Source organism: Aplysia californica, unplaced genomic scaffold (assembly GCF_000002075.1).
Source record: "Aplysia californica isolate F4 #8 unplaced genomic scaffold, AplCal3.0 scaffold00052, whole genome shotgun sequence".
Lineage (NCBI taxonomy): Eukaryota > Metazoa > Mollusca > Gastropoda > Aplysiida > Aplysiidae > Aplysia > Aplysia californica.
Genome location: NW_004797322.1, coordinates 1,403,878 through 1,418,177, shown reverse-complemented (window position 1 = coordinate 1,418,177; position 14,300 = coordinate 1,403,878). Strand labels below are relative to the sequence as shown.

The window sequence follows — 14,300 nt, the reverse complement described above, 5'->3', positions numbered from 1 at the left end:
ACACACACACACACACACACACACACACACACACACACACACACACACACATAAAGGGCATACCGGTACTCAAAATGATAACCCTCACCCGTACCTCTGTATCTTACTCACAGTTTAACTCTTTTATATTATCTTCAAGTTAACACTTCACTTTCTCGAGCCTGGTCATGATAAGCATCTTTAATTCGAGATATGGAGTGTGTCATCATCAATGCCTTTCACCCTAGGCAGGGTATAGGCCACATACAAACTCTTTCAATTTATCTCTGTCCTGAGCCATCCTTCGAAGCTCGTTCCAAGTGAGCTTCATCTCTCTCATGTCCCTTTCCACGCATCTCCTACATGTTTCCCGTGGCCCACCCCTGCCTTGTGCTCCCTGTGGGTTCCACTGCAGTGACTCTTGGGATGTTTCCTCTGGGCTTTCTTAAAGGTGTGTCCCATCCATTGCCACTTTCTTCGTCCTATTTCTACTTCTATATATCCTTGTGTCCTGTCCTTTCATACAGCTCTTCATTTCTTATTCTATCCTGCCACTTAATTCTTAGAATACTCCTCATACATCTGTTGATGAAAGGCTGGACTTTATTCAGTACTGTCTTTGTTGTCTTCCAAGTTTCACAGCCGTAGAGGAGCACAGACTTGACGTCGGAGTTAAAGAGTCCAATCTTGGAGTGCAGTGAGTTGTTGCTTGCTTTCTAGACTTTTGATAATTGATTGAATGCAGACCTAGCTTTGTCCGTTCTTGCTTTAACATCTGCTTCGGTTCCACCTTTACCATCGATGACAGTACCAAGGTAGGTAAAGAAGTCCACTTTTTCCAGGGGAGTGTCTTCCACTGTCACAGCAAGGCTTGAAACTTTTCCCAGCTTCACTACTTTCCACTTGCCCGGTTGTATACATAGGCCAACACTCTTTGATAGGCTGTTGAGTTCCTTGGTCCTTTCGTGCGTCTGACTATGTGTGTGAGAGAGCTGTGCAAGGTCATCTGCGAAGTCCAAGTCATCAAGCTGCTGCCAGGGGATCCACTGTGTTCCATTACGCTTGCCTCTGGTGGTTTCTTTCATGACCCAGTCAATTGCCAGTATGAAGAGAAAAGGAGAGAGCAAGCATCCTTGTCGCACTCCTGTCTGTACCTGGAATGGTTCTGAGAGTTGTCCTTCGTGGACGACTTGGCAATTTGTTCCATCATAGGTGGCCTTCACAAGCTTGACGATTTTGTCAGGTATTCCATAATGCCGCATGAGTTTCCATAGAGTTTCCATGTCCGTGCTGTCAAATGCCTTTTCATAATCAATGAAGTTGACCACGACTGGTGAATTCCATTCAAGTGATTGCTCAATAATGATGCGCAGAGTAATAATCTGGTCCACACATGATCGGTTTTTGCGGAATCCTGTCTGGTTTCCTCGGAGCTTCTCATCTGTTGCCAGCTTCATTCTCTCCAAGAATATCCTGTTAAAGACTTTACCAGGTTCGGAAAGGAGTGTTATGCCTCTGTAGTTGTTACAATTGCTGAGGTCTCCCTTCTTTAGCAGCATGATTAGGCGGCCTTCCTTCCAGTCTGATGATATTTCTGCCTCTTGCCAAACCATTTCAAATAGAGCATAGAGAATTTCCACTGATGTATCTTTATCTGCCTTAAGAGCTTCCGGTGGTATATGGTCGGGACCAGCTGCCTTGTGGGACTTCAGTGATGTTATAGTTGCTGCAATTTCCTCTCTCGAAGGTGGTTCCATAACTATTGGGAGGTCATTTCTGGCTGGAAGAATTTCTGGTTGGTTTTCAGGAGGTGGTCTGTTCAAAAGTTGATTAAAGAGCTCTCTCCATCAGTTAAGTTGCTCCTCTGGGTTGTAGCTTGTCTTTCCCTCTTTGTCTTTCACTGGTAGAGTGGGCTTGCTGAACCTGCATGAAAGAGTTCTTGTTGTCTGATGTACTATCCGCAGGTGTCCGTCTGTTGCTACTTTCTCTGCCTTTTCGGCCAGGCCATTCAGGTATGTATTCTTGTCCTTCTTGATGGAATTCTTTACCCCCTGATTTACTTCTGTGTACTCTTGTTGTGCAGCGAGTTTCTCAGTTCAGGTACAGCTGTTGTTAACTTGGGCCTTCAGCTCTCTTCTTCTTTTGACTTTGTCAAGAGAGTCCTGTGAAATCCATCCATTTCTTGTGTTGTCTTTGGGTCCTTGGGTGCTCTGGCAAGTTGTATTTACTGCCTCTTTTATCTTGTCCCAGGGTTCGCTTACTTCACATTCAACCAGACCTTGAAGGGCTTGAAATCTGTTCTTCAGTTTCAACTTGAACTCATTCTTCTTTACTGGGTCTTTCAGAAGGCTCACTTCATACTTTTGATGACTTCCAGATGTGACTTCAGCATACCTTCTCAGTGTCAGTTTCATCTTTCCAGGATCAAATGGTGGTCTGATGCGATGTCTGCTCCTCGTAAGACTCGGACATCCGAGAGTGAGTGTCTAAACTTTTGGGAAATGCAAAAGTGATCTATCTGGTTTTCCATTGTTCCATCCGGGGAGACCCAAGCGGCCTTATGAATCCTTTTATGAGGGAAGATTCTTCCTCCAATAACCAAGTTGTTGAATGTACAGAAGTTTTGGAATATTTCTCTGTTGTCATTTGCCTCTCCTAATCCATGTTTGCCCATGATTTCCTCACAGCGATTATTGTCCGAACCTACCTTTGCATTTAGGTCTCCCATGACAATATTGATATCCTTACCTGGAAGTTTGTCGATCACCCTCTGCAGGTGGTTGTAGAAGTCATCTTTATTCTCCCTTTCTGCATCATTGGTTGGGGCATACACTTGTGTGAAGTTCATGTTTATGACCTTCTTCCTATCACATCTTTCCTTAAGTTCTTTCTTAGTTCCAAATGAGGCCATGATGATCCTTGGACCATGCGCTTCCCAGCCCCTGAATGTCTTTTGGACTGTTTTGGATATGATCATCCCTACTCCTTCCCTGTGTGGTCCATCACTGTCGTTTTCTGAATAAATGAAAAGCTCCCCCTCTTTCATTCGCTTCTGTCCAGACTGGTTCCAGTGAGTCTTGCTGATTCCCAGTATGTGTAGTCTGTGCAGTTTTTCCAGCCTCATAAAGGGTCCTAACGTTCCACAATCCAATCCGAAGAGACTTGGACTTGGATGATGGTGGAGGCTTCTGCCAAGCAGCTTCCTTTTGGCTTTCACTGCCTCACATCATAAACTCTCCATTCGGAGATGACCAACGACCAGCCAAGCAAAGACAATAGTTTTTGCTTGTATGTGTTTCTGTAACAGGTTCTTTTTACAAGAGAGGTTGTTAGCCTCGTGACTCAACCCCCAACTTAGAGGGTGGATGACTCTGTTTCATAAGTCACTGCCTGGTTCGCCATTAAGTCGCCTCGTACGACACGCCAGCACCACGTCAGTCCTATTCTTCTCAATGCCGGGTCTGCAGGCCAATGGTGTGTGTGTGTGTGTGTGTGTGTGTGTGTGTGTGTGTGTGTGTGTGTGTGCGCGCGCGCGCGCGCGTGTGTGTGTGTGTGTGTGTGTGTGTGTGTTGGTTAAATCTCTGTGTATGATGCACGGCATGCTATAGGCACCAAACAGGGTACTGATATTCTCAGCACTAAATAAACGACTACTACTGAGCCGGTGAACTTTCCTTCAGGGCTTTTATACCTTCAAAGAAAGGAGACCTAAACCTAAAACAAACTTTCAATAGCATTCTGTGAACTGCAAAATATAACAATTTACAAACCTTTGACTTATAAATTTGCTGCAGTGTGTTATAAACTGCATTCCCAGTTGCATTAATGGGCGTTTTGGACAATTCCCATTGTGGGTTTCGCACATCCAGATAGACAAAAGCCAGTCCTTCTTTGAAAATCAAGCTCTTAGGTGAGCGGACCCTTGGATACTTGTAGACAGAATACCTGTCATTGAAGAAACAAAAACCTGTCTCAGAATGAAAAATGAAAGAAGAAGGAAGGAAAGGTGGGAGGGATGGAAGGAGGGAAGGAGAAAGAGAAGGAAGAGAATGACAAGCTTAGAAGAAGTCTATTTTTCAGTGGTCTACAGATATTGTCAATACACTGATGCACACTTATTCAATATAAATATTTCCATACACCATTCTCAATCACTACAGAACTGGGGCAGCTAAATTATTGAAGAAAATAAAAAAACAAAAGAGTAGGTTTGGCCATACTGAATCCAGCACTTACCATTATCATTCATTATGTCACTTCATAAGAACAAACAAAATGAAAAGCAGTCTAAGTAGTCTAAGGAACCTGCTTTGCTGGAAAATTTCCATCCCATTATCATAATCTCTCAAATATTGAGTAGTAATTATCAAATTCATTTACTTGGGCAAAATCATGGCTTAAAAATATTTGCTATACGTCTATGGAATTGATATGAAAAGCAGCAGTCAGACTTGCATTTCAGATTGCTGTTTTAATGAAAAGGCTGCTTCACTCAAGATTTCAACATATAGGCCCAAAGGCATGTTGTAGCTGGTTTATTTCTTTTCAAGGGATCTTCTCTCCTCATTTCACATTTGAGGCGTCTGCAATGCTGGTAAAAGGAGCATTCTACTTGAAAAGAGTACATGATTGCCACAACAATCATATCTGATATTCCTCTAAGATTTCTTTTACCATATATTGTACAACAAAATAGGAAGAATTGAGAGGTAGAAGATCAATGTCTCTGATCATTTTTTTGCAAACTATTTCTGGAATTCAATACTTGTGATACAGATTGGCATTAAACTTTTTGGCACTAAATCTTTTCCAAGCAACTGAGACACAATGGAGGGCTACGGATACTTTTTATGTGCAAAAAGTAAGTGCACACAAATTTGTACAGAAGACAACCCCCAATTTGGGCAAAGTATAGATATCCTATAGAGTACACAGCTTCATACTAGAGGCCAAAGGGAAGCTATAAAACAAAATAAATTTCCAGACAACACACACACACTTATTTTTTTTATAGTAGAGGTTTTATGGCACTCGCAACTGCATAAGGTCATATGAGCGCCAAGGGGTGGATGACAACAGAGGAGTCTTTACAGGGAATCAGGCTTACTGTGCTCACCTCTCTAGCTTAAACAGCACAAAGTCTGTTTCGACTTTCAAAGCACCCAGGAACTAGGGGGTCACAAGAGTGTGACAAACATACAAAAGAAGTATTGGAGAAATGATGATAGTCAGATAGTAAGGATTAGGAAAGAAAAAGCAGCAGTTCCCTGTTGTAGTTCAGGCACAGTTATGAGCATGGCATTGTTAGATCGGCCCATTTACAATTCTACAGTGCATAAGAACAAGAAATGTTCCCCCTTTGGGCATGGCCTAAAAACACTTCAGTCAGTGGCACCAACCCGGGGGGGGGGGGGGGTATCCAGACAACAGATATCATAAACTCTCCATTTACGACAATTTGCAATACTTGAAGCTGAACGTGCCACATTCAAAACAAGCATGATATTTTCATAATGATTTATGACAACGAGTTAATAGTTACAACAGCTAAAATACAAAGAGACTATTATATCAATACAAACCAGTCTACTGCCTTGCCATCATTGTCCAGGCATTGTAAACAGAATCCAGTTGAGAAGCACAACACGAACAGAAAGGCACACTTTGCATCCATGGTAGAAGTAGATGATGCTGACATGTTCTGAAATAAAAATATTTATCATCAACAACATGTTGAAGAAGAGAAGCACACTCTAAAGCACATACAAAATAACAAATTCAGATTTAACCCTTTGTCTCCAAAATTATTTTCCGTACTTGGACAGAATTCAATTTTAGTCAGTTAAAATGGAGAATGTTCGTGTTTCTATAACTTTCTGTTTTTACTGGGTCGGGTAGTTGGCCCTCCGCATACTGACACTTTTTGGGTGACCAGACCTATGCACCTTTAGTCTTTAGTTGTCTCTTATGACACGTAGTATCAGAAAAGACAAGGAGGAATTCATTAACAGGCTGGCAGAGAGGGCAGAGGAGGCAGTAGCGGGAGGGCACATGCAAAATTATCCTTTATCAGACAACAAAGACTCTTTCAGGAAAATATGGGAAACCAGAAGTAACAGTAAAAGACCAAGAGGGAAAAACCATTTTTGGAAAGGAAGCTCTGTCAAGACGATGGGTAGACCATTTCAACAGTCTCCTGAACAGACCACCATCGAGTAACCCGCCAAACATCCTGCCAGCAAGAAATAATTTACCAATCTGCTGTGATGCTCCATCAAAACAGGAGACTCTAGATGCCATTAAGAAGCTGAACAATGGTAAAGCGGCCGGTCCTGATCAGATTCCACCTGAGGCCAAAAAAACAGATGCCAATGGGACGGCAGACCTCCTTCTCCCATTGTTTACCAGGATCTGGAAGTAGAGTAAGTTCCCAAAGGATTGGAAAGAAAGATACCTTGTGAAACTTCCTAAAAAGGGGGATCTCAGCAACTGCAGCAACTACCAAGGAATCACTCTTCTCTCAGTATCAGGTAAGGTCTTCAACTGGAGAGAATCAAGTCTGCAATGGATCCAAGACTTCGGGATGAACAGGCTGGTTTTCGGAAAAACCGGTCAACCATGGACCAGATTGCTATGTTGAGGATCATAGTAGAACAGTCCCTGGAGTGGAACTCCCAGTTGATCGTCAACTTTCTTGACTATGAGAAAGCCTTTGACAGCATAGACCGAGCAACACTATTAAAGATACTGAGACATCACGGAATCCCACAGAAGTTGGTTAGCCTCATAGAGAGCATGTACGAAGGGACAAGCTGCGCGGTTATACATGATGGCCAGCTCATTGACAGTTTTGACATCAAGACTGGTGTGAGACAGGGATGTTCACTATCACCTTTCCTCTTTATCTGGGCAATCGACTGGATAAAGCAGGAAACCACTAGAGGACACAGAAAAGGCATACAGTGGACCCCATGGACACAGTTGAACGATCTAGACTTTGCAGATGACTTGGCGCTTCTGTTACACACTCAGGAACAGATGCAAGCAAAGACAACAATTTTAAACGCCCTATCAGAGTCTGTTGGATTGAGGATCCACCCCGAAAAGTCAAAAGCCCTTAGGATAGATGCACTACGAAAGGAGCAGGTCACAGTAAAGGGAAATGCACTAGAAGATATCGAATCCTTCTGCTATCTTGAGAGTATAATTGACAGAGAGGGAGGAACAGGTGCTGAAATAAAGTCCCGCATGGGAAAGGCACAAACTGCATTTATTTCTTTGAACAGGATTTGGAGGACCAGGGATATCTCACTACGGACAAAGCTGAAAATGTTCAACTCAAATGTGAAGTCAGTCTCGTTGTATGGAAGTGGGACCTGGAATGCATCTCAGACGTGCATTAAGAGGATCCAGGTTTCCTTGAACACGTGTCTGAGGAAGCTACAGAGGATCTTACGGACAGACAGGGTCACCAACGAGGAAGTATTAAGAAGAACAAGACAGAGCCCAATCAGAGAGGTGGAAAGAAGACGTTGGCGATGGATTGGACACACTTTCAGGAAGTCAAGCAGCTGCATAACAAGGAAAGTGTTAAATAGCAACCCACAGGGTAATATATCAAGACGAAGACCACATGGAACCTGGAGAAGAGTCACGGAAATGGAAAGGGAAGACATGGAGTGACATCAAGCGACTAGCCCAGGACAGGGAAAGGTGGAAAGTGCTTGTTCGCGGCCTACGTCCTGATCCAGAGTGAGAAACATGATCATGAAATGGAGAATAGAGTCACCTAAGGCCATAATTTCTTGCCAAATTAAGCTGCAACAGAAACTTATACCTCATTAGAAAGGGAAATAAATGTGACATGAGTGGTGGAATCAGCCGCACGTCAAGCTTTGAGCATGTAGAGTTATGGTATCATTTTAAAGTTTGTTCACTTCTCTTTTGTAAGATGATTAAAATATCCATCTATCTTAAATAGAAAGCGAAATACTTGTGATAGAAAGACGTATGGATCACCTGGTTTCAGAGAAAAAATTTGCAAGAAAATGGCCGCCAAAGTTTGCAGACTTCCATAGCTTGATAATCCTTACATTTTTGTGCCTTCAATCAACTTTTTTAACTTAAAATAAAATTAAAATCCACACAGAAATGTACTTTTAAAAGGACATATATATATATATAAAAGTTGGTGTTGATCCAAGAAACAAAAATTCGATAAAAATTGCCACACTAGAGTAAAAATGCCATTTTCTTCTACAGTCGAACCTGTCTTAACGGAATCTCCCCGCTCCCCCCTTTATTTATCCCTCTTTAATTACCTGTATAAAAAAGAAACCTGTCCAATGCGGAAACGGAAAGAAAAATCCGCCCCCTTCCGATGGTTTCACCTGTCTAAGACAGGAAATGCTTTCCCCCGCTCAGCCCTGATTTGAAACAAAACTCACAAGTTTGGTCCCGCCGGCTCTAAACTTAACGCCATGGCAATGCCGCTAGGCAAGGAAGGGAAGTATGGGTGCAATTTGGGGGTAGATGTTACCCCATCATTCCAGCCCTGAGCGATGCAGATGGTCAGTGTAGAGGGGGTGTGAAATCTCACGACTGCCCATGAGAGTGCTCAAGTAGTGAGCCACTACGGAAACTTTCCTGGGTACCCAGAAGCCAGGGGTGTGAAATTAGTTTGACCAATGCCTGCCGCCCTGATCGTACACCAGCCGAGAAAAGAGTTCCTCGAATCGAATCGTTGTTACATGATGGCAGTGAGGGGGGCATTGGTTGACTGTGCTTGCTACACCGAAGGGTGGGGCTAAGGGTGGAAGCAAAGGAGATGTTCAAACATTTCTGTTTTTAATAGATAGGTCAAACAGTGGTCTTATGAAAGCAAGCACTGGTGGTAATTCAATAAGTAAGACTGACGCATGTCATTATCAGACAGGATAGCAATTAAGAGGTGTGGAGTTTTGACCACTACTTTCCGTATCGGACAAGCGATCTTTGATCTGGCAGGGCCTTTGAACCCCCCTCCCCCTTCCATTTCCCCCTAAATTCCCCTGTCTAAGACGGAAAATGTCTAAGACATAATTTTTTTCTGGCTCCCTTGCGATTCCGTCTTACACAGGTTTGACTATTTCATTCATTTGACAAGCGCCCGATTTCACCTTGATGCCTCACAAATGTTCTAATCAGAATATAATGTGAACTGCTCAGCCAAAACATGAATCAAATCGTAACTAATAGTCCTAATCACAGTGAAAACAAACAGGACAAAAATAGAAACAGTCAAACCTGTGTAAGACAGCCACTCATTGTCAAGGAGAAAAGTGGCTGTATAAAACAGGTGGCCGTCTTAGGTAGGACTGATCAAGATGAAGAAAACAAACCATTCCCATCTGAAGTCCCAATCGAAAGTAGCTACACTGTTGTTGCTTTTGTTGTTGTTGGTTTGTATTTTGTTTGCTATTTTTATTTTGTAGCTGATTTTGCACAAGGGTGACAATAAAAGGAAATGTATCAGACGAGGAAGAGCGAGTGCCATGTTAAAACAAACACTTGGGTCGCCACCACTTAGAGAACAAGTGATGCTTCATGTTGACATCCATTGTTACTTTGTTACAGACTGGGTAAACAGTGACCACTTATCTCACTTACGATTTGTGTATGAGTTCTGGGCGGGGCTTATTGGTTATGAGGGATCCCATGATCTCACTAGCAGCTGAAAATTGGTACCTATTGGTCAACAGTGGGAGGGGCCTACGCAACATGATCGGTTGGAGGGACTACCTAACAACAACGACAAAGTGGTTGGATTATGACGGCTCGCCCACAACGCCAGGGGCCAGTGCACAATTTACGACAAAACGTAATGGGGATAGTCACTAGAGTGCCCCTCTAAGACAGGTGTTATTGCTTAGTGTGATAGGGGTAGGGTGTTAAAATATGGTGGCCGTGGTCGCGTTGGACAGGTGCCCATTTTACACAAATTATGCAGAAAAAATGCAAGGGGGTAAATGCAAAGTGGCCGTTTGTACAGGTGGTTGTCTTCCCCCCCACCCCTCCCGGTGAGAATAGCTCCCACCCCGGTGTGGGCATGAGGCAAGGACTCCCCCCTGACCTCTCGCAGGCCGATAAATTCACTTTTAAGGCCCTTGGTGGCTTACTGCATGTGGTTGGGAGCCATCAATAATAAAGTAAAACATTTTTCGCCTCTCCAGTAAAAAAAAAGGCTCGAGTCGATACTACTGAGAAGGATGTGGGACTGGCCACCGGCCACCGGCCGGACCTTTAGTTGTTTACACACTTACGATGGCAGGCCTCTCTGCCTGCACACAATGAATTACAGTTCAAGGAGCAGAGAGCTTGTATGATCGAAATGAGACACGAGCACGAGACTATTAAAATTTATGCTCTTGCATGATGATTGAAGGATTGTGAATTATTCAGACCAAATGGGCGAGGGCGTTAAACCCTTTTTCTTTTTTTGTTGCCACTTCTGTCCCGTTCTTTTTTAACATTTGGAGTTTGGAGCCAAAAAGAGCCCGAGAGCCAAATGAAATTCTCCGGGCCAGACGCAATCCAAAAGAGCCAAATTTTTTAGACTTGGCTCCAATTTGACAACCCTGACTGTGACTAGACTAGATCTAGATCTAGATCCAGCCTTCTATCTATTCGGACACCAACAACACGTTCCTGTGGAGTATCAGCCTCAGCCCTGATCCCTCTTGGGTAACTTCTGGTAAAACAAGGGAGGGGGTGAGAATAGCGAGACATAAGTCTAGGTTATTTTCATCCGGGGTGAGAATAACCACTTCCTTGAAGGAATAACCACAGAGGCCTGAAGAGATGCGCACATCGCCATGGCCAGATAATGCCGAATCCCAGATGACAGACAAAAATAATGCCTAGAGATCTAGATCTACCCATGGATCATGGAAGAATAATAGATAAAAAGAAACAAGAAAGACAGCCTTACCTATATGGGTCGCTCAGTCTTTTGAAATGTTACACAGTCTTGTCTTACTCTGACCCGTCTGACACTGGGTTCAACTTTCACTTGCAGAAAGTGAAAGAAAGTACAGTTTCACTTAATAAACTTTTATATTCCTCATAGATCTATAGATCTAGCCGACTCCATGAGTCATTGTCTCGTGAGTCGCATTCAGGTCTTTGTTCCTTAAACTTTGTTCCCTTTCGTCTTTTTGCTTGATATCAAAATTTACATTCGGACCTTGTGTTCCCTTTCTTCTTCCTGCTTGATAACAGTTTGGGCATTCGTTCTCTTTCTTCTTCCTGGTAGGCCTACATTGCTGAACGCTGCAGTGTTTGGCTTGGCCAACTCCTCAGGAGTTAGGCCCAATAGTCGGAGTCACTTCCCTTAGTTTTCGGATTTTTCCGTTGGGGAGCTCAGCTATTCTTAGAAAATCCCTCGCGCGTCCTCGTCAAGCTGCTTCTTGAACAAGCCAAAGCCTATTTTCTGGTTTTACGTCCAAAGTTAAGGGAGTAGAATCGAATAGAGCTACCACTCGTGACGTGAGAGCAGCTTTCGACGAAAGTTTGTACTAGTCTAGGCCTAAGTTAAGATCTGCCTACAGATAGACTCTAGTTTTAGAGTTTCCTTCGCGAAATTGTTAAACCAGAAGTTTTAGGTTTAAATATTTTAGTTTGGAGGCAGAGTTCAGGCGACTTCGTCCGCAGATTATCTTGCAAGATTTTTGAATTATCAAATAGAATCTAGATTTAGATCTAGACAAATCTAGATATCTAGATTTAGAATCGTAGATCAACTTGCTTTCGGTCAGATCTGGACTTCTTCAAGGTAGGTGCAAAAAACAGTATATATATGCACGCCTATGTATGTTTTTTGTTCGGTTACCTTTCACTTTCAGCCTCGCCACGGTACTTTCAAATTCTAAGTCGAAGTCTAGCAAGGACTTACATATTGGTGACTAGATTTAGCCTACGATCACCACCAGTGTAAGTAAAATATGAGTAGGCCTAGATCTAGATCTAGATTTAGATTAGGCCTATTATTTGAGGGAAAGTGGCTGTTTTCTACATTAACCCGAGATGGTTAACCCCGACATGATATTTATAATGAAAATTGAAATGTACTGATTCTAACTGAATAATCATGAATGGATGCTTGGTCTACCCTTAAGTTAGGGTGTCCAGGCCAAAATCTTGAGATATCATCTTCTGACATCTATTCTACACCCTGCCCTTTCCGTTATTTTAGAAGCTTCAACAATTCTCCTCCATACAATGTGTCTTTCACTTTCTCCAGATCCAAGTTAAAATGGCAGTCCATTCTTAGAATTTACGAAAGGAAATTCTGTAATTGATTCACCTGTTTACCATGATTTTCTAGTCTTTTACGGAAGCATCGTGTTTCATAGAACTACAGGTAGATCTAGATATCTAGATCTACAGCAATTTGTTTTAAAATGTTGGCGTCCTATGAGCATTTTTCTTTTTCAAAAGAAAATTGTTTTATCAATACGTTCTTATGTTTTCATTCTGACTATGGCTTTATTTAAGTATTACATGCGTCTTCTTCCACTTTTTTCTGCCTTGATAATATTAGATCTAGAATGTAGATTATGTTGTTTTCGGCCTTCATCTATTCCATATATTTTATATCCAAGGCCTGTATGATCATGTGCTTTGAATTAGTCTTGAGTAATTTGTTATTTGTATCAGTAGCATATTCTGTGAGGTCTTTTGATAGAGGATGCTTCTAAGTCACTGCCCACATATCTATCTATTCAATTTAGGGACCCATGAAATTAACGGTAGTGGTGGGGCAGAATTTTCAAAGAACATTTATTCGGACAGAAACTGAAAACTGAAACGATTTGAATTTTACCCAATCGCGATCTTCTGTGATGAGAGGGGGGAAAACGCTTGGATTTTGGGAATCCCCGTACTGTATATTTTTAGGAACAGTGACAAGTGAAAGAAACCCTCGCCATTCACACTCCCCGTTCCAGGGCACCCTGCGTTATGTTTCTCATCTTAATTTGAATATAAAAATGTGCAGGGATCACAAAGCCAAAAGCTGTCCATGCATTCTGGTACGATTTCTAATACCTATGAACTCGTAATATACGCAAAATTCAAAAGGTCTCGGAAAGACCGTCTCAGCAAAACTGATTTGACCCTTGACCCTTGCACCGACATTATAACACGTCACCTGGGAAAAGTAGACTTACATAATGCGTGATCGTGTGTGTGTGTGTGTGAGTGTGCGCACGTGTGTGTGTGTAGCCTTTGTGTGTGTGTGTAGCCTTTGTGTGTGTGTGTGTGTGTGTGTGTGTGTGCGCGCGCGCGCGATCGCGTGTGTGTGCGTGCGCGTGAATATAGATTTTCATAAATAAATTTGCTTTCGTGCGTTTCTTGGGGCGAGCTGTGTTCACTCACACTGTCTATTCCCGCAGCTTACGCACACGCACACATGAGCGTGACTATACTCTCCAATATTATAGTTGCCGCAAATCACAGCTATTTTTAGTCAACATCATTGGCATCAAACATAGCAAATCTGCGCACTGTTGTTTTGTTTACTTTGTGTGTCTTGGTCTTTGTTGGCAAATAAAGAAATCTGTGTGTGTGGGGGGGAAAAAAGGGGGGGGGGGGGTATTGCGATTTTTTTATTTTTTAAAATTATTATTATTTTTGTTTTCTTTTGTGTTCTTCCCCTCTCTTTTTTGCGTAATTCCTACACTTGAACAAGACAGCAGACATCACAACACGTTTGTCATATTAATATAATGTAAATCTAGGCCTATATATCATTTTTATCATATGGCGGCTTATGTGTTGCAAAGCCTTTTAACACTTCTCTGTATACAAATTCTTCGAGATTTTCACCACCAACATCATCATTTCCGTTGTTATCATCATTATCATCATCATCATCATCGTTGTTATCAAGTCGCCATTATCATCATCGTCATCACGATCATCGTTATCTTCATCAACTTAATTCACATGCATGCATCATCATATTACTCTTGTTGTCATGACTACGGATTTGATCAATATTGTTATATCATTCATATGATGATATGAACAAATTCCATAATTCTGAAGAAAAGGAAAAGAAATAAAAGCATATTGGCGCCGCAGAAAAAATAAAGCAGAGAAAAATGATACATGTTGATCACATGTAGAGAGGCACAACAGTTTGGAATAAGGTTATTTTTAATGGTGTGTGTTTGTGGGGTGGGGGGTGGGCTCCAGAGACTCCCTGCTGTTTCTTCTCTTCTTCTTCTTCTTCTTCTTCTTCTTCTTCTTCTTCTTCTTCTTCTTCTTCTTCTTCTTCT

General features: G+C 42.2%; 1 protein-coding gene across 5 annotated transcripts in view; it reads right to left on the bottom strand.

Annotated features, from left to right (window-relative positions):
• The window catches only part of LOC101864204 (plancitoxin-1), a 43,729-nt gene that overhangs the window by 16,742 nt on the left and 12,687 nt on the right, over positions 1–14,300 (bottom strand). For 3 of the 5 annotated variants that reach the window (XM_035968341.1, XM_035968343.1, XM_035968344.1), the window contains exons 2-3: positions 5,562–5,680; positions 3,750–3,924 (exon numbers count right to left, since the gene is read on the bottom strand). In XM_035968341.1, the coding sequence (XP_035824234.1) occupies positions 3,750–3,924; positions 5,562–5,680 (294 nt within the window). Of the gene's footprint in view, positions 1–3,749; positions 3,925–5,561; positions 5,681–9,264; positions 9,299–10,948; positions 12,796–14,300 lie in introns of those variants that run through there. The other 2 variants (XM_005092762.3, XM_035968342.1) reach the window with 2 other exon arrangements.